Genomic DNA, 20,449 nt, shown 5'->3' on the forward strand with positions numbered 1-20,449 from the left:
TAAAGAAAAATGCGGAGGGAACCGTGTATCTCCAAGCAGTTCTTTCTTATTGTGCAAATCAAGTTTTCAATGTAAGTTCCTGTGACAAATTTTTCATCTTATTTTTTAACTTCTGCTAATCTAAATTCTTTTACGATCAGCATTTGGAGCTTTTAATGAGGCAAATGCAAATGAGAGATGCTGAAAATTAAACCTGTAGGTAGCCTGACTTAAAAGGAATCATTCCCTCCTGTAAAAACATTTCCAGTGCCGACTCTAGGTTTTCATGGGATGGTCTGAAATAATGCTGACTGAACACATCCCATGCGGACGAACTGACTGCGTGCGGGCCAAACCGAGAAATTAGACTCCTGGTACAGAGTTTAAGCAGATCTACTGTAATCATGTAGCGCACATGATGAAGCTGCTAGTTACAGACTTCCATCCATGGATCCCAGGCAGATGTGTCCTCTTTTATTTCAGGTATAGTCAGAGAACGGAAATCTAAAATAAGTGAAATCTGTTTCTGATTTAAACAAAAATATTTACTCTCTTCATTAGCAAAACATTCTTTAAAATCTATTTTTCTCCTCTCTGAACAGTTAGCCAAGGAGCACTAGGCAATTTTCGGGAGGCTCTGTGCACTACAATAAATACGGTCGTGGGGAACACACAGCAGCTATAGCTTATTTACATTCACCGATGAGAATAAACTTCTTATCTGATTAGTGTCCAGTCCCACAGAGGAAAGGTTTGGCATTCGTGCGCTTTTGGTTCTTGATGAGAATCACTTCTGCTTGATTTTCATTCTCGGAAGAAAAAAATCATCAGCTGATGTCCTCAGATTTCATGACATGATGTGAAAAAGGAAGGGAGCAAAGATTAGCTGTTCGCAGGGAGCTGGTCGGGGCTTAAGTCTGCAGGCAGATCTTCCTTCTTGCCAGGTGAGTGTCCCGCGGGTGCCCAGGGCTCCAGCAGGGAGGCCCCTGGAACACAGGCATGTGGAGCCTCCTCTGGGGACGGGCCGCTCTGGCTTAGCGGAGCACCCCCCTCTCTGCGTCAGCCACCACCCCTACTCACTACCCTCTATATTGATCTTATGTGCTTGAGGCTGCAGAACTGATGGAAACCAGTTCACTGGGAAACAAGCAAAAGCAGAGAATTCCACCAAGAGGTGGCCCAGGTCGTGCATCACTGTCTTCTGTGGAGATAATCTGTGCAGGATGTGTACATTGTGTTCTCCACAGCAGAATTCTCCTTTGTTTTTCTTGCAACTGTCATGTTTTTCCACACAATTTTATCAGGAGTGGAGTTTAATGTCTGCTCTTTTTGAACCTACCTAAAAGTGGAATGTTTTCCCCTGGCAAATGATTACTTACTTCTTTGAAAAATGGACAAGCATTTTTTTTTTCTTTTTGAATCCAACTCAGCCCTTCAGAAAGGACTTCAGACTAAGAGGAGGAAGTACAGGAGAACGAACTTCCTATTGTGCCTTACATAAAACACTTTGTTAAAATTAAGAGCAGCTCCAAGTACAAAAGTAAATATTTGTGCAAAGGGCACAATGCCAGATGCAATCTTAAGACATCCTCAATTTACTTTTTTCTGTTTGACTCTAAAACACAAGTCTTTTACATTATGAAACCTAGCAAGTCTGGGGAAGGAAGTTAACATCAGAAAATACACTTTAGAAAAGGTACAGGATCTTTTGCTGATAATTTGTTATTTTATAACTTGGATCAAGTAAGTGTTAAATATTCACAGTAATTTCGAGAAGAGACATTCGTGTCTGTAAAACGTCAATCTATTGCATTTTCAATCAGTTTTCTGTACAATTACAAAATTTCATCTGTCAGTGCTTTTCTGTAGAACTCCTTATGCTCAGTCCTTCCCTTTCTGGATCCAGCTATACCTTTAAGGTGGGCTGTAGGATTCCTTTCTCAATCAGATGAGTCTTCAGGGTTTTATATATATTTAACTGCTGTTCTGGTTGAAGCACCAACAACTGCTGAAGCACTTTGCTGGGATTCGGACCCCTGATAACAAAGCAGAAAAGGCCAAGTTCATGCTATTTTGAGAGACCTAAAGGAAGCATATACCCCCAACTGAAAATAAATCATGCACTTAAGTGAAGAGTAACAACCTTTACTTGATCAAGCTCACTTTAGTGCCCAATGTTAGTGTCAGAGGGAGAAAAAAACCCCGGAAATATTCGGCACCGAGAGGCATACAGTCTAGATTTGGGAAGAACCCACAAATACAAAATGCAGGAACAACACTAGGCAATCTAGGGGGTGCAGGTCTAAGTTCTACAAAGCCTCTCAAAGGGGCAACCTGAGTTAGAAGTGGGAACAGGGAATGAATCCTGACTGGTCAAGACACACAAACCATCCTGTAAGGAAAGGAGCAGAAGTCCTGGTGGATGAAGAGAAGCCAGAAGGGGACAGGAAAATATACTTCAAATTTTTAGCTTCAAAGAAACCTTGAGACGTGCCCCTGGGGTATTATGAATGTTCGAGAGACAGGACGCAGGTGCTGACCTGGCACTGAAGCCACTACCCGGGATCTGCAGTAGATGCCACAGCCTTTGTCCAAAGAAAGTCTTCGGTGAACCCCAATGTAGGAAACAAAAGTGGGTCCTTTCTCGTTGAAGGGGGGACGAGGAGGCGGACAGCCTGCCCTCCTCACCCCCCTGCCAGCAGTCCCAGGAGAGGGGAGGCGAGCCCAGGGGGAGCTGAGGCAGCAACATGGAGGCAGTGGTGCGGCGCACTCCCCCTTCTCTCCCAGGGGTGTCTCCTCCGGCAGCTCCCCCCAGCCTCCCTGCCCCAGCCCTCCATGTTGCACTTGAATCCTTGAATCGGAAAAGGTGCTAAACAGGACTCTTACCCTTTCCCTGACCTGACACTTATACGGTCAGGGGTTCGTAACCTCCCCCCACCCCCCATGGGGCTCTAGAACTCAACCCGCTTACAACCCTGTGGCCTTCTACAGTGCAGAATGTGACAAAATGTGAATTTTGTCACATTCAGAATGAACCGAATTTAGACTTTAATGCAGATGTGTCGTTCTCTGCGATTTCTACAGTCCATTTGAATATGAAAAGCAGATTATGGTTCACTTCTCGTAAAGAGAGATTAGTAAAATCCAATGGAAAACAGCAAGACATAAATGATATATGGGAGAAGGGCACCGAATTCTGAGAAAGACATTTACACAGGTAACTAAATTTATGATTAGGACTGTTCAGTTCAAATGGAATTACAGGAAACAGAAAACCCAGCAACAAAGAAATGTCTGCTATATAGGGATATCACAACAAAAGTCTTTGATTAAAAAAACCACAGCACAGATTAGCCATCCCCTGGGTTACCTTCGTGCACGTGCCTCAGCTCATCTGCCAAAAGTGTGGCCAGATGCCTCTCACAGCCACTGTCTACTCAAGGCAGGGCACAGCTTGTCTTACATTTCTTCAAAAGATTCAGCAACTTCCTAACAAACCCAGAGTAGGGGCCCACAGAGAAAAGGAAGAGTATTGTAGCAAGTTCAGCTAAATGCAAAATTATGTCAGCAGGCGCTCCCAGCTACATGCACCCTGGCACTAGCCCTGTATCTCTAATAGTCTAAATATTTGCTTTCAAATGGTAGACAACATGGCTCAGCATTACTTTTCTCTAGTGAGAGAATAGCAGGTTAAAAAAAAAAAGTGAGTTAATGCCCTAAAAGCTGCCACCATCTGAAAACAGAGTTCTAAGGATTTATTTTTTTTCCCAATTTTTTTTTAAGATTTTATTTATTTGACAGAGAGAGTGAGAGAGCACAAGCAGGGGGAACAGTAGAGGGAGAGGGAGAAGCAGGCTCCCCGCCAAGCAGGGAGCCTGACGTGTGGCTTGATCCCAGGACCCTGGGATCATGACCTGAGCCAAAGGCAGACGCTTAACCATGTGAGCCACCCAGGTGCCCCCAGAGTTCTAAGGATTTAAACATTAATTACTAATACTCAGATATATCAGGAACTGCCATATAAATGGATTAGACACTCCAACTAAAAAGACAAAGGTTGGGGGCGCCTGAGTGGCTCAGTCAATTAAGCCCCACGTTTGGCTCAGGTCATGACCTCAGGGTCCTGGGATCAAGTCCCACATCAGGCTCCTTGCTCAGTGGGGAGCCTGCTTCTCCCTCTCCCTCTGCTGCTCCCCACCCCCACTTATGCTCTCTCTCTCTTGCTCTGTCTCAAATAAAAATCTTAAAAAAAAAAAAAAAGACAAAGGTTGTCATCCGGGTTAAAAAAAAAAAAAAAACTAAAATCAAGCTATATACTTGTTAGAAGAGAAACACACTATTTTTTTTAAAAAGATTTATTTATTTATTTGAGAGAGTGAGAACACACTATATAAATACTAACCAAAAGAAGGCTGATGCCATTCTTTTTTTCTTTTTAAAGATTTTATCTATTTATTTGACAGAGAGAGAGACACAGCAAGAGAGGGAACACAAGCAGGGGGAGTGGGAGATGGAGAAGCAGGCTTCCCGCCAAGCAGGAGCCTGATGCGGGGCTCGATCCCAGGACCCCGGGATCATGACCCGAGTTGAAGGCAGACGCCCAACGACTGAGCCACCCAGGTGCCCCTGATGCCATTCTTCTAATATCCAACAAAACAGGCTTTAAGCAAGTGGTATATAAAGATGGATGTTATAGAATGACATTATAAGTGATTCAATAGGGAGATAGGACAGTCCTAAATGTGTATATACCTAAAACCACTGCAAAATACATAAATCAAAAACTGGCAGACTAGGAATAAGTACATTTACAATCACAGTGGGAGAGAAGGGGCCTGGGTGGCTCAGTGGTTGAGTGTCCGACTCTTGATTTTGGCTCAGGTCGTGATCTCAGGGTCGTGAGGCTGGGCCCGAGTTGGGCTCCATGCTGGCTGTGGAACCTGCTTGGGATTCTCTCTCTCTCCCTCTACCCCTCCCTGCTTGTGCTCTCTCTCTAAAATAAATAGATAAAAGTTTAAAAAAAATAATCACAGTGGGATATTCTGACAAAGCTCTCTTCCTGAAAAATTGAAAAATGGAAAAAACAAACGAAACAATCATTACAGAAGATTTAGCTAAACCTCACCTAACTGGCATGTACAACCCTACATCCCCAACCTGCAGATGCGCATATGCTCCATGGCCACATGGACACATACCTGAACAGACTATATGCTGGGGCACAAAACAAGTCTCCACAACTATTAAAAACTGAAATAATAAAGAGTATGTTTTCTGACCATGTGGACTGAGGCAAAAGTCAATAAAGGAGAATGAGGAAATCTCCATTTGTTTGGAAAGCAATCAATACACATCTAAATAATCCATGTGTCAAAGAAGGTATCATACCAGAAATCAGGAAATATTTGTAACTGATAATGAAAGTACAAACGTAACATGTAAGATGAGAATAAGGCAGTACTTAAGAGGGAATTTACAGTCTTAGATGAATATATCAGACAAGAAGGCTGAAAATCAATAACCTAAGCTTTATCTCAAGAAGCTCAAAAAACAACAGCAAATTCCATCTCAAGAAAGATGAAAAGAATGAAAGATGCAAGTGGACATCAATGAAATAGAACGTTACCAAAGCCAGAACTTGATTCTTTGAAAAGATTAATGAAATAAACTCCTAACAAGACTGCTCAAGAAAAATAAAAATTAATACAAAATTCCTATACTGCTCTGGGTATATATTTAAAATACGTGTTTATGGATCTACAAATATGAGTTTCTAAATACTCTCTGAAGGAAGTACGTATTTTCTGTGGTCAGGCACTTAGTAGAGACCATAGAAAATAAAGTTAATGTGTGCTTGCTGTGGTTTGCTTTCACATCCCAAACTAGCACTTTAGGTCAGATCCAAAACCTTATGGGTTTAATAACAAGAATAAACCACCCTGTATAAAAAAGCAACACCCCTCCATTCACCCCACTTCTCCACCTCCCAAACAACCATAATCCCCTGGCCCACTTTATTTTTCTCCACGGCACTTAACCACCAGCTAACAAACTCGGTTTTTGTTTTTTGTCCGTCTCTGCCCCTTCTCTCTCCTGCTCCCCAGTAAGAATGTAAGCTCTGAGGGCAGGGACTTTGTTTTGTTCTTTGCTCTATCCATGCCTAGAACATTCCCCAACACATCACAGGCACTCAAGAAATAACTGGCGGACTGGATGAATTATTAGTCCTCTTCTAGTTAGTAATCACTGTCACTTGTATACCACAGAAAACGGGAAATGTGGTGATTCAATCCAGTGCCATCCACATTACCTAGATTTTACCTTGGCCCTATTAAAGACCATGACACATACTATTATTTAAGTTGTTCAAATGTGTGTAAAATAATTATAATTTAATTATTTCTTCTTCATTTCTCCTTAATCATACTTCTCAGGGCTACAATGTGATGCAAACCCCAGGGGCCACCATTCCCTTTTTATATTATAAATTATCACTGACAGAAAAAGTAACTCATTTAAACTAATGCCTATGGAAATGAGAACTCAAAGAAATCATTAATAAAACATTTTTTAAAAATCTAAAAGTACCTTATAAAACTTGTGATGTACACGTGCACAAAAGTTGCCATCAAATACTGACAATCAAATCTGTCCATTATCCCGCCATGTCCAGGAATGGTGTTTGCAAAATCCTTCAGAAACAAACAAACATATGAGCAAATTTTCAAAAAATCACCTGCTATAAAACTCCTACCTGTACATGTCTCTTGGCATCAGGAGCTCTAAAGAAAATACTTTACTACTGGATTTCCTCACTAAATACAGACTTACTAGAACATGTCTCACAAGTTAAAACCACATCTTTCAAATACGTACCCATGTTAGAATCATTACCGAATTGACCAAAAGCATTCAAGTGACACTAATTAAATATTAATTAAATCTAGCACTAACTTTTTTAAGTTAATAAACCTTTTTCTAAATCAGAAGCGCTATCGGCTATTATTAATCTAACATTGTTCTAGCTTACTTTTCTGTTTAACCAGAAATTATTTGAGGAGCTCTTTTTAGTGTTGTTGACAGATATACTACTAGTTCTAACTCATGTTTATCCTAATAGTTTTTACTCTGAAATAAATATTTTGCTACTATAATGCATATTCTTCTTTAAGTATTGGGGTAAAAAGAAAACCAAAACACATCATGTGGGACACATTAGTCCATTAAACGGCCAAGTGGAGGGAATGGTTAGTAAGTCTCTCAAGTGGACTCTATAGATCAAGCCACATGTCTGGGTGCTAAGGATATGGAAATGACAGACTGCTCTTCTAGCATACGCAGGCAACCTAAAAACATCTAAATGCAACAGCTATTATACCTTCATTTCAGACATGCAAAATTATCTATCATTCAAGAATAAACCTTGCATTAAAGACCACTGAAGAAAATACCATTCTAAATGTAACATTTCTCTGTTTCAAACAATTACTGAAAAATTCTTCGGTTACTTTTTGCCCACACATTTCCTTCCTTCTCTTCCCTATTCTCTGAAGCAACAAGAGAGCCATAGTAACTCAATTCCACTCTGCTGTTTGCAGCCTTGACATGACAGTCTTCATGCACAGTTCTTGCTGTGGTTCACTGTGGGCAAGTGTTGTCTTCCCTAGCAGGTGGTGAGCATCTGGAGAACAGGTACATTTATATGCTTCCACATACTGCATTCCACCTAACATAGTATCTTCCCCCTTTTAAGTGCTCACTGAGTGTTTGTTTATTTCCCTGGCTTCTGCAGCCCCATGTGATCTGGCCCCACCAATTCTGTAGTCTGAAGGCCTCCTCTCTACTACAGTCACACTGTTCTCACTCCCCTTCAAATAGGCTAAGCTCCTCCTCTCCTTTGCACTCGCTGGAACTCTCTTCCTTCCACTTCTCTACAGGACACATTCTCCTTTTCTCAGACCCCTGCTCAGATGCCACCTCCTTCAGAGAGGCCTGCTCTGTTCACCCCACTTTCAATAGCCACTCTCTGACTCCCAATGGCACAACATTCAATCTTGGTGAAGGCATGTGAGGACAGCTGGGATAACAGGGTAAAATATATGTGACTTTATGAGAATCCAAATTAAATGAAATACAGGAAAAATTTCAAGTATCTGGAAGAGAGATCAGCAAACTATGTCCCATAGTCCAAGTCTAGCCCACTGCCTGTTTTTGTAAAAGTTTTATTAAAACCCAGTCAGGGCCATTCATTGACATACTGCCCACAGGGCTTTGCACTACAGTGGCAGAGTTCAGAGTTGAGTAGCTGCAATATGATTAATAAATGATTTCTCCCTTTACAGGAAGAGTTCACTGACCCCAGATCTAGGAGAATAGATGGTTATATCCAAAGGCTCCCAGGCTCGTCTCTTCAATCGAGACTGTGGCACAACACGTAAACTTCAGACAATTCACAGCTGGGTTTTTGGATGAGCACTTGAAGGACCAAGATTCTGTGTTTGTCCCAACATTAAGTGACCACATGCCAATTCTATAAATGAGGCTGACATAACACTTTAAAATGTATTAAGATGGCATGTCCAAAATTTAACGAGAGAGAATATACTCAAATCAGCCAGGAAAGATTTCTGTGAAGCTGAAACAAATAGGATGTTGAAAGTTTTTGCCCAGAGGCTTAATGTGGGAGACCAAGAAAGAACCAAATTACAACTATATTATATTCTTGAATTATATTCCCTAATAATGTAACAAAGATTCTAAACACACACCTTGATTTTGAAAGCTCTTTTGAATCCACTGGCAAAGAAGCCTCCAAAAGGGCCAATCAAAGATGCAAACGTTGAAAGAGCAATGCTGTGTATCTGGAAAGGATACAAGCTCACTGTTTCCTAAAGAGAAAATAAAGGGGGAAGGGATTTAACTGCATTAAAGTTGTATTTGAGCATGCCACCTAAACTAAGAACCATGCTATAAATATTAAACCATTATACCACATTTTTGTTAACTTCATACACTTTCAGGACCATGGGAGAAAAATATGTTGTAAGCTGGCATTCCCATCCTCTGCTTAGCCAGCACTCTCCATTCCCTCTCTAAGCATACTGATGACACCTGGCACACTAAAATCTTGCAGTTGGCAGGATACTCTAGTTCATCTAGAAACTTCTATAACATTTGATTTGTAGGCTTGGTAAGAATCAGTTGAGTTAATTTCTGAATTTGTTTCTTACCAGTAGAACTTTATAATTGTAACTTTTGTTTTTTTTTCACTTTAATTTTATATGACAAAATGAGGAAAAAGTTGGTCTTTAAGTTGCTTAAAAAAGACCACCAAAGTGAGCATCAGCAAGACAGTCATAAAAGATTCAGGGAGGAGATAATAAAAATTGAGAAGAATTCTGCAGGCAAATTATTTTGTAAATTCTTGATTCTTGCTCCACTTTAGATAGACTGAAACTACAAATTGTAGACAGTGCATAAATAGGTAGGCTTTAGAAAGATCATTCAGAACACCAATCTCGACCTGTTCTGAAAGCAAAGGCCTTGCCCCAAAGACTGGTAGTATCAAAAAGTTTCATAGCAGATAACAGATGGCTTGGACATTGAAAAAAGTTCTTGGATTCAATGTATTGCACACACAAGGAGAGAAATAATTTGTTGGTTAACCTGCTCCTCAAAAATTATGGACTTTAAAAATATTTCAGATACACACACATACACAGCACACACACACAACTGTTTGATTCCTTACTCGAACCAACTACCCACCAGTCTTGATGGCAAATTATCAGCAGGGTTCTAATGGACAGCTTGCCAACATCCTTCAGTGAGAGACCTCAACACTGCCTTTAAATGGCAACAGTGTGCTTTTCAAAGGGAAATTGATTTTTTAGAAGCAGCAGTTTCTGTACTATTAAAGGTCCCCTAAAAATCAAGGAATCTTTGAGCTGCTGAATTTTAATTAAGCTTTAAATTGAGTCAGTTCCTACCAGTTACAAGTGAAGCTCATTGTAACCCCTTTGATTTTTAGAAATCTAAGGAATACTGGAAAATGTTTTCAAAACAAACAAGATAAATTACCATCAGTAATCATTCAAACCACCAGGTGAGTAAATTCCGAACAGACAGCTGGTTTGTGATAGTAATACTCATTTTATGTTCAAGAAAGGGAAATCACAAGGGGATAGAAAATATTACTGATGCTAAGCAGTGATACCACTTCTGTAGCAAAGAGTTAAAAATTCTGTAGAAATTGATTTCTTGTAAAAAGTTTAGCCCTACTTTAAATGAACCTGAATCTTTGGGATACAGGATCCTTAACTATGTGTATCTTACCCGTCTCAACACTGCCTTCAGAAAGGGAGGAACTGAATAACTCTGAAGCTGGAAAAGTTCGGAGGGTTCACATTCTGTAACAAAGGAGTTTACATCACTTCGGTATTCCACTGGGCAGACAAAGTATTGGTATTTGGATAACATGTAGGCAGCCTGAATAACAAAGCAAGAGTCCATGAAACATTGAATGAAAAAAAATATATATATATAAAATATTTATCAATCTCTTTTCATTAGACTCTTCAAAAATTAAACTTCCTAACATTTTTTGTATACTTATCTTTTATCCAGTCCTTTCACTGTATCTTTGATTCTCACAGACCTCTTTTAATAAAAACCTAAATTCCGTAACTGTACACTAATTTTTAAAACATTAACAGTATGTTATGCATGGCTAAAAGTCAATTTCAATTATTTTTAACTGTTCCTGCAAGTTGGGCTCACAGCAGCACCCACTAAGTCAATTAGCTAGTATGCATTAAGGAGGCAGAGTTCTTCATCATCATTTGCATTCTCTGCTTTACTCAAGGCCACTACTTGTCCCAGCACCTGTGTCTCCCTTAAGGCAGAACAAGCCTAACTATACATTAGAATCAGCTGGGGGCGTTAACTGCCGGGACAGGGCTGGGACACAGATTTTCTGTAAGATCCCCAGGTAATTCTGATACGAGGCCGTGATCAGAGCTACTGGGGTACAGAATTGGTTCTGTTTAGTGGGTTTCAATAAATACATTATTAACATTTTGTGGTTCAGTTTTTTAGGTTTAGAACAGATTAATAAAACTTGCCATCATTTTTCAAAATATAAATAAAAATCCCAGCAAAACTCACAATGAATCCAAACACGACTGTGGAAAAGAAACCGCCAATGAATCCTTCCCAAGTCTTTTTAGGAGACAACTAAAAAGACCAAATAAATTAAAAAGAGTTACTGCACTCACAAAACACACAAATACATATGCAAACTCTCTTCAATGAATTCCCACAATACCTTATACATCTCTGCTTACTTTTTTCTTATTGGAATGACTCTGCAACCCTTTTTCCTTCATCCATGATCCTGATTTATTTGTGCAATTTCTCTAGTAATATCTAACATATTAGACCCTCAAACATTTGACATACTGTGAATATATCTGTTTCTGTATAACCTCAACTTATTTTTTTCTCTCTCAAAGAACTATAAACTCTAGATTGAAATCATCATCCCATGACTTTTATGCTTATATAAACCCCCCCAATAGTGTAGTTCTTGCAGTAAGGATAAGATGTACTCATTCCAAGTACACATGGTCTGTATTGAACTACCACTGACAAAAAAAAATAGAATGAGTATAACAAAACATGGACATTGCAGCACACCAGATTTTCGTATATTCCCAAAAATGCCATGCATACAACAGACCTCTTTCTGAAATGGCAAACCAGACACAGTATTTGCTCCACAAGTATTCACATATCCTTCTCCCTTTGGTCACAATCTATGTCTGTCTCCATGAAGAAAGGAACATGTTGTGCTTCTAAGAATAGATACTGTTTCAGATGCCGGCTATTGTTTCTCAGTCAATGGGGCATTCAGGCAGAGAAATCTGGAGGAAAGTTTGGAAATCAGTGATGCAGGGGCAGGAGGAAAAGATTTGGGAGTGGACAGCACTAAATGCCTGAGGTGCCCTATAAGATGAGGACTGATATACAGGGATCTGGTCATCTGGAGATCACTGATGACCTCTGTGATGACCCTTTCAGTGGATGGGTGGGGACAGAAGCCAAATAAATATCAGAAGTTTATGCAGATAGAAACAGGTGACAGGCTAAACTACATGATCTCTTTAAAGACCTCTTGTCCTAATGATGTTCATAAAGCCCAAAGCCAAAAGGGTCGATAGAAACAGTTTCTTGACAAATCTGTTAACAATTCTGCCACAGAGAAGACACTGATACACACCATTTCCTAGGACAATTCAGTATTATTGTCATGAAGTAGGAGTTGACTCAAATTCAAAAGTGCCTGTTGATTATTTTAAAGATAATTTATCAGGCACCTGGGTGGCTCAGTCAGTTGGGCATCTGGCTCTTGATTTCCGCATAGGTCATGATCTCAGGGTCCTGGAATTGGGCCCTGTGTCAGGCTCTGTGCTCAGCAGGGTAGTCTACATGGAGATTCTCTCTCTCCCTTCATTCTGCCCCCCCCTGCCAACTTGTATTCTCTCTCTCTCAAATAAATAAATCTTAAAAAAAAATAAAGATAACTTATCAAATTAAATTGATCTATATCAAATTGATTTAGGGGTTAACTTGTTTAATTACATATGGATATATTACACAACTAATCCAGCCTGGTAAATTCACTAGGAATCTATGTTCAAAATCAGACAGTAACATTCTTCTACAACCAAAACAGCCTCTTTGAAGACTTCCTAAGCCAAAAACTTCTCATCTGGTATAGAAGCCTTTAATATTTAATCACTTGCTCTTATGCTGAAGCAGCTTTAGAAATGTTATACACACACACACACACACACACACACACACACACACACACACACACACACACAGGTTGCTTGCCAGTATCCCTACAGCTCAACCTGATGTTATATGCTAGACTCCTATATGGGGAAGAATTTATGGAAGATTTTCTTGAAGGATAAGCAGTCCGTGCTTTCCTCTGGAAACACTTAAGCTACTCTTGTATCATTCTGATCAAACAGGTTTTGTATCTGCACAACTGTCTCAATCCCTCCAAACTGCCTTCATATAGTAACATCAAAATAGCCAATTAACATATTTGTGGGATTATTATTAAAGACTTTGCCCAATACATGGATGAAATGAATCATATCCAAAGCCCCAATGTGAAAAGTTTGTTTAAAAGTAATCAATTCTAGTAAAAGGTCTATTTTTCCATGAGGAATCGGTTTCTTTCTTCCCCCAAAGGAGAACTATATCACTTAATTCATTTCCTTCCTTGCCTCCACTGACTGTAAGTAGAACCAAATCTAAGGCAAAACAACATGGTCTGCACATGTGTATTTTTCTTTCCCTTATCTTAACCTTTACTTATTACTTGCATTATCAGTTTTTTATTGTAGGGCCTCAGGGTTTTTCAGCGTTTGGGTGTAGAAGTTTTACAAATGGACATGAGTATGTGAAGATGGTTAAGTGTACACTTTCAAAAAATTTGGTAAAGGAGGTGATAAATGAGATGGTTTGAAGGGAAAGCAGAGTCTAGGAAAGGCTTGTTTGTAGGGTCGCTAGAGAATGGAAGACGATGACTTGCACTATAGCTAATGGGAAGAAACCAGCAGAAAGATGAAATAAGCCTTCACAAGACGGAGGATAACTGATGGAGTCAGGTCCTTATTGATGGAGCCAAGAGAACGTCTCATGAAGAATTTAGATGATTCCAATCTTTGGGAAAATGGCTCACTGCCCCTACACTGTGGCTGTTAAATACAGCTATGGGAAAATCAAAGCACCTCATAAATAAAAATGTGCAACAGCACCAAATTGTTGGAAATTTTCTCCAGTGGCTCATCTTTAAGGTTATGGTAATGGCCTACTTGAGATGTTGTTCCATTACCTTAATTAATGGAGTCCTCCCAAAAAAAAATCCAAAAAGGTAAGCAGTTATGTCATTGCAAATAACACTTGATATTGGAACAAGGAACCTTAAAGAAAATCAGAAAAAAAAAGTCCATATGATTAAGTGGCAAACATTTATACAGGTTATGACTCATAATGAACCAATGCAATAACCCTTTGGATTATACGGCAGCTTCATCCAGAACATAACATTTGCCAAAACAGTAGTAGAAATGATAAATATCAAGTAAATTTGCCCAGATCTGCTTAATGCAATTCAGCAGAGCAAAATCTATAAATAAACCAATATACCAGGAGAATATTGCTAAGGAAAATATTAAATAATCAATTTAATTTTAATATTAAGCAATCCATTTCTATAGCTATGGATTTTCAAATTTCAGTTTTATGAGGAACAAGTTACAATAGCACAAAAAATTTAAAAAAAAAAGCAGCCTTTCAAAATGGAAATGAGTCATTTGTTTAGACACAATATAATCTCATAAATTTATACCAAGCTCTTAATACAAATTCTTTTTCAGGAAGAACTATCAATTTTAATTCTACCTTAGCCTATAGTTACATTAAACCCTACTAATTGTACAGAACCTACTAATTTCAGTAATTGCCACCTATCAATTAGAAGTTTGCATATGGAAGACAATCTTAAAATGACTCTGTTTTACACACACACACACACACACACACACACCCCTTGGTATAAAAAAACCCAAACATGAAGCTGTGAAGGGTTTTATCTTGACAAAACCTACCAACTATAAAAGATTTTAATTAATGGGTTTAAAAAGAATGTGGGGATAATATGGTCAGACTTCTTAAATTGTTTTTCTCCACTCTTATTTTTAACTAATAATTTTTACAATTTCAAACTAATAAAAATGCTTTTTGAATCTTCAAGTCACTGCCACACAGCAAGTAATTCCATCTGAAATCTGGACACCCACTCCCATATAAAGGCAGAGTAGAACCTACCCAACTTTCACCCAGAGAAAATACATTGGCAGCACACTGTTTGCTAACAAGCAAACTTTTATGTTCTTTTGCATTCCACAAAAATAATATACTCTTCTTTTTAAAGTCTATTTATGCTTTGTAAACAGCCACATTAAGGTGTAGTTAACACCTGAAAATGTAATTAATTTGGGGAGCTTTTATGAGGACTTCCTGCATTTTATTTGGAACCCGAAAAAGAAGGGTTTTCAAGTTGTTAACAAAGTGCTTGTCTTCAGTTGTCAAATAGTGAGCAAAACTTGTAAGGTATTTTAGTGAAAGAGAGCAACAATAAAGAGTACATTTTAGCAGAAATCTACAAGACACTGTCCAATGTGAAAGAGCTTTAAAAAGGCTAGGACACAAATACAAAGCAGCATAATGCTGTCCCCTTACCATATCATGCCTTCAAACAGATTTTGGATGACAAGATGTGACTGAGTAACTGTTATCAGTAAAGTGACATGAGTCCATGCGAACTGTTAATAGCCCAACAACACAACAATTAGTGAACACAGCTGATCAGTGCAGCCCTGGAGCAAAATAGCAATTTTGAAACATAAATTTCTAGCATGACTTTTGGTCAAATTTTGTAAGATAGGGATTGTATAAAATAAATGCTATTAGTAAATTATAGTCATTTTGGTGCCTACTGGAACCTTAAAACCACGAAGACATTTAACAATCTTAATTCATACACAAATGGAATGCTAACAATACTGAGAAATACTACTGAATTTAAAAACATATACAAAATATACAATAATCTTGAATCATTAGATTAAAATGATAATGAGAAATTTATGGTGATGTTACAGCATTTAGAGAGGAACATTTTACTCTGGCTGCATTCTGCATTAAAAATGTGAAAAGTTATTCTTTTGGAGTTCATTATGGTAACTTTTTCCCATAAAGAGTTATTTCTGCCTTCAAATAATTCAAACCAGCAGGGACCAGTTACCCTTAAACACCAGCTTTCCATACTTGAAAGTTGGCCTTTACAGTACTATTTAATGACAGTATTCAATTTCAGAATTTCAAACTTGTGTGTTTCATCAGGTCCATTTAGCCTGAGAGATGCCACTTTAGTAATTCTTTTAGCATCAACAGTATGAGTAGAATGTGAATTAAAAGTTTCTATATATTTGTCTCATAATTTTGACTGGAATTTTAAAATGTTCAACATTCTTAAGATTTGGATTTACTCATAATAAACCTATTTCCCATTTTGGCAAATAATATATTAGTTTATTTTTATCTGCATAAAAGGTCAAATTCTCTTTTATCTTGGTTGCTTCAAAATGCATAAATGATTTTTTTCCAATAGGCACCATTTATATTTTCATAGGAGATTCTATTATCTCTAACTTGTCTTGATGGTTTCTAGATTTTCCTGGATAATTTTACTCTCCTCTTAGGATCCCGGAAAATGAGAAACGTAAAGAAATACTACAGTTTCCCAGTGATGATGCTCAGCAGAATGTCTCAGTGGAGAAAAGCAAGCAAAAAAAATAGGAAATATATCCAAATCCAAAACAAGCCTTATTAATACACGAATTCACAGAATTAAATACTATATTTTCCGTTTTATAATCTTATAATTAGCTACCTTTTAAGAAAATAAGAAAAGTTCATCATACACAGTGATAAATTTCATAAAATACTCAACACATTTCAATGATAAACTGCATAAAACACCTTGGGGCAAAAAGAATTATGCAATTAACTATGTAACTAACCAAAGCTACCAAGAAAATGTATGTTCTGTTCTCTCTATACTCAGGCTAAGGATAAATAAATATAGTTACTGTCCATAGAAAAGTATGATAGATACTTTGAAAACAGTTAAAATTTTTAAATCTTCAAAAATTGTACAACTTAAACCTTTTGTATTTAATAGTCATCCAAAATTGAAATACCCCTCATATTTAGGCAAAACATCAACTAGCAGATTAGATCTTCTCACTATAGAAAAAAAATAAAGATAAGCACGTTTTTATTATACATAGTTATGGTTAATACAGACCATATAAAACTGCAGACGATAATGTTTCTTCACCAAACTCAGCACAAACATGCAGAAACCTGTTTAAGAACAAAAAACATGTGCTTGTTGTGCAATTTGTTATAAAATATAAGATTCACTGAGCTCAAATAAGCCAATTTTCTGTACCACTTCCATGTATACTTTAGCATTTACTCACAGGCCACCTCTCCTCACAGTAAGCATTTTAAATAGAAGTTTATTGAGTGAAATAATCTTGTATTCTCCAAAATGCCTAATATATTCCATGGTATAAATTCAATAAACATTCCCTGCATTAATTAAGTGAATTAGTCCCTTGCAAATATGTGGACATAGAAAAACAGATCCTGAATTTCAGTTGAATGAAAGTTATTTGGTAAGAGTTCATTTTTCAGCAGGAACTTAGCAGGTCAGAATGGAGTGGCATGCCATAATTAAAGTGCTGGAAGGAAAAAACCTACAGCCATACTCTATCTGGCAAGGTAATCATTTAAATTTGAAGGAAAGATAAAGAGTTTCCTAGACAAACAAAAGATAAAGGAGTCTTACAAGAAGAGTTAACGGGACTTCCTTAGTAGAAAATAAATGGCCATAAGTAGATGTAAGAAAATAATGAATAAAAAATGTGGGGCACCTGGGAGGCTCAGTCAGTTAAGCCTCGGACTCTTGATTTTGGCTCAGGCCATGATCTCAGGGTTGTGAGATCAAGCCCCACATCAGGCTCTACACTGGGTGTGGAGTCTGCCTAAGATTCTCTCTCTCCTTCTCCCTTTGCCCCTCCCCCTGCTCACGTTCTCCCTCTCAAATAAATAAATAAATCTTTGAAAAAAAAAAAAAAGGATGTAGGGTGCCTGGGTGGCTCAGTTGGTTAAGTGTCTGTCTTCAGTTCAGGTCATGATCCCAGGGTCCTGGAATCAAGCCCTGCATTGGGCTCCCTGCTCAGTGGGGAGTCTGCTTCTCCTTCTGCCCCTCCCCACCACTCCTGCTCTCTCACACATACACTCTCTCTCTCAAATAAGTAAAACCTTAAAAAAAAAAAGATGTAAAATATGATCACATATACATAAAACATGGGGGTGGGAATAAAAAAAGGGGGCAGGGAGGAAAAGAAACATTTTTCTTTCTTTTTTTTTAATAAGAATGTGTTTGATCTTAAATAACTATTAAATTAATGTAGACTGCTATTTACTTAGGATGTCATATATGAATCTCATGGTAACCACAAACCTAAAACCCATAATAGATACATAAAAAATAAAAAGAGAGAACACCAAACAAAAGACTATAGAAACTCATCAATGACAAAGAAAGAGTGCAGGAGAAGAAGGAACAGAGAAGAACCACAGGAACAAAAGATAAAGGAGTCTTACAAGAACAGTTAACAGGACTCCCTTAAGTAGAAAATAAATGGCCATAAGTAGACATAAGACTAAACCAATCAGGAAACAAATAACAAAGTGGCAATATCTATCAATAATTACTTTAAATGTAAATGGCCTAAATGTTCCAACTGAAAGACCTACAATGGCAGAATGGATAAAGAAACAAGACCCATTCACCTGCTGCTTACAAGACACTCACCTCAGATCTAAAGACACCGAATGAAAGCAAAGAGATGATAATGCATTTACCATGGATATGGAAGTGGGGGGGGAAGCAGGGTAGCAATACTAATATTAGACAAAGTCGACTTTAAAATAAAGACTGTAATGAGAGATAAAGAAGGGCTTTACATAATGATAAAGGGGTCAATCCAACAAGAAGATATAACAATTGTAAACAACTATACACCCAACACCAGAACACCTAAATGCAGAAAGCAAATAATAATGGGCATAAGGGAAAAACTGATGGTAATACAATAATATTAGAGGAGTTTAACATACCACTTATACATCAATGGACAGATCATCTAGGCAGAAAGTCAACAAAAGAAACAGTGTCTTTGAATGACATATGGGACCAGATGGACATAACAGATACATACAGAATATTCCATCTAAAAATGGCAGAATAGGGGTGCTTGACTGGCTCAGTTGGTAGAGCATGTGATCTCGATCTCAGGGTTGTGAGTTCAAGCCCCACATTGGGTGTAGAGATTATAAATAAACACACTTTTAAAAATAAATAAATAATTAAAAAAAAACAGAATACACATTCAAGTGCACATGGAACACTCTCCAGAAGAGATCACATATTACACCACAAAACAAACCTCAATAAATTTAAGACTGAAATCATACCATGTATCTTTTCCAATCACAATGGTATGAAACCAGAAATAAATCACAAGGAAAAAAATGGAAACAACACAAACACATGAAGGCTAAACAATATGATCCTAACAACTAATGGGCTGAAAGAAATCAAAGAAAAAAAAAAAACATTGAGACAAATGAAAATGAAAACACAATATCTAAAATCTTTGGAACACAGTGAAATCAGTTCTAAGAAGAAAATACATAGTGGTACAGGCCTCCCTCAAGAAAGACAAGCTCAAATAAATAACCTAACCTTACATCTCAAGGAACTAGAAAAAGAACAAGCAAAGCCCAAGGTCAGTAGAAAAAAAAGTAAATAATAAAGATCAGAGCAGAAATAAATGACACAGAAACTAAAAAACACAGTAGAAAAAAAAAGAAATCAATGAAACCAAGAGCTGGTTCTTTGAAAAGATAAACAAAATTGATAAACCCTTAGCCAGACTCATCAAGAAAAAAGACCCAAATAAGATGAGAAATAAGAGAGCGATAACAACTAAAACCACAGAAATACAAAGGATTACAAGAGACTACTATGAAAAATTATATGCCAACAAATTGAGCAACCTAGAAGAAATGGATAAATTTCTAAAAATATACAATCTTCTAAAATTAAATCAGGAAGAAATAGAAAATCTGAAGAAACTGATTACAAGTAAAGAAACTGAATCACTAATCAAAAACCACCAAAAAATTAAAGTCCTGGACTAGATGGATTCACAGGTCAATTCTACCAAACATTCAGAAAATAATTAATACTTATTCTCCTCAAACTATTCCAAAAAAATAGAAGGAAAACTTCCAAATATATTCTACAAAGCCAGCATTACTCTGATACTAAAACCAGACAAAGATACCACAAAAAAACAAAACTTACAGGCCAATATTCCTGAACTTGGATGCAAAAATCCTCAACAAAATATTAGCAAACCATGGACAACAATACACTAAAAACATCACTCACGAGGATCAAGTGGGATTTATTCCAGAAATGCAAGCATGATTCAATATCCAAAATCAATGTGATACACCACCATCAACAAAATGAAGTATAACATCATATGATCATCTCAATACTTGCAAAGCATTTGACAAAACCCAACATCCATTCATGATAAAAAAAACTCTCAACTAAGTGAGGTTAGAGTATGTATACACACTTACACACTTAAACACACACAAAACCCACAGCTACTATCACACTCAACAATGAAAAACTGAGAGCTTTTCCTCTAAGATTAAGAACACGACAAGG

General features: G+C 37.6%; 1 protein-coding gene across 1 annotated transcript in view; it reads right to left on the reverse strand.

Annotated features, from left to right (window-relative positions):
- Positions 1-1,856: 1,856 nt before the first annotated feature.
- Positions 1,857-20,449, reverse strand: part of CDS1 (CDP-diacylglycerol synthase 1) — a 59,875-nt gene continuing 41,282 nt past the window's right edge. Inside the window, exons 6-13 of the mRNA XM_028124145.2 lie at positions 16,934-16,992; positions 15,304-15,386; positions 13,895-13,982; positions 11,146-11,214; positions 10,315-10,467; positions 8,748-8,867; positions 6,568-6,671; positions 1,857-2,015 (exon numbers count right to left, since the gene is read on the reverse strand). Coding sequence (XP_027979946.1) covers positions 1,886-2,015; positions 6,568-6,671; positions 8,748-8,867; positions 10,315-10,467; positions 11,146-11,214; positions 13,895-13,982; positions 15,304-15,386; positions 16,934-16,992 — 806 coding nt within the window. The 3' untranslated portion in view covers positions 1,857-1,885. The remainder of the gene's footprint in view (positions 2,016-6,567; positions 6,672-8,747; positions 8,868-10,314; positions 10,468-11,145; positions 11,215-13,894; positions 13,983-15,303; positions 15,387-16,933; positions 16,993-20,449) is intronic.

The sequence above is a fragment of the Eumetopias jubatus genome, unplaced genomic scaffold, assembly GCF_037043125.1.
Source record: "Eumetopias jubatus isolate StellerSeaLion01/CBP00866 unplaced genomic scaffold, mEumJub1_p1.0 scaffold_2, whole genome shotgun sequence".
NCBI classification, from domain to species: Eukaryota; Metazoa; Chordata; class Mammalia; order Carnivora; family Otariidae; genus Eumetopias; species Eumetopias jubatus.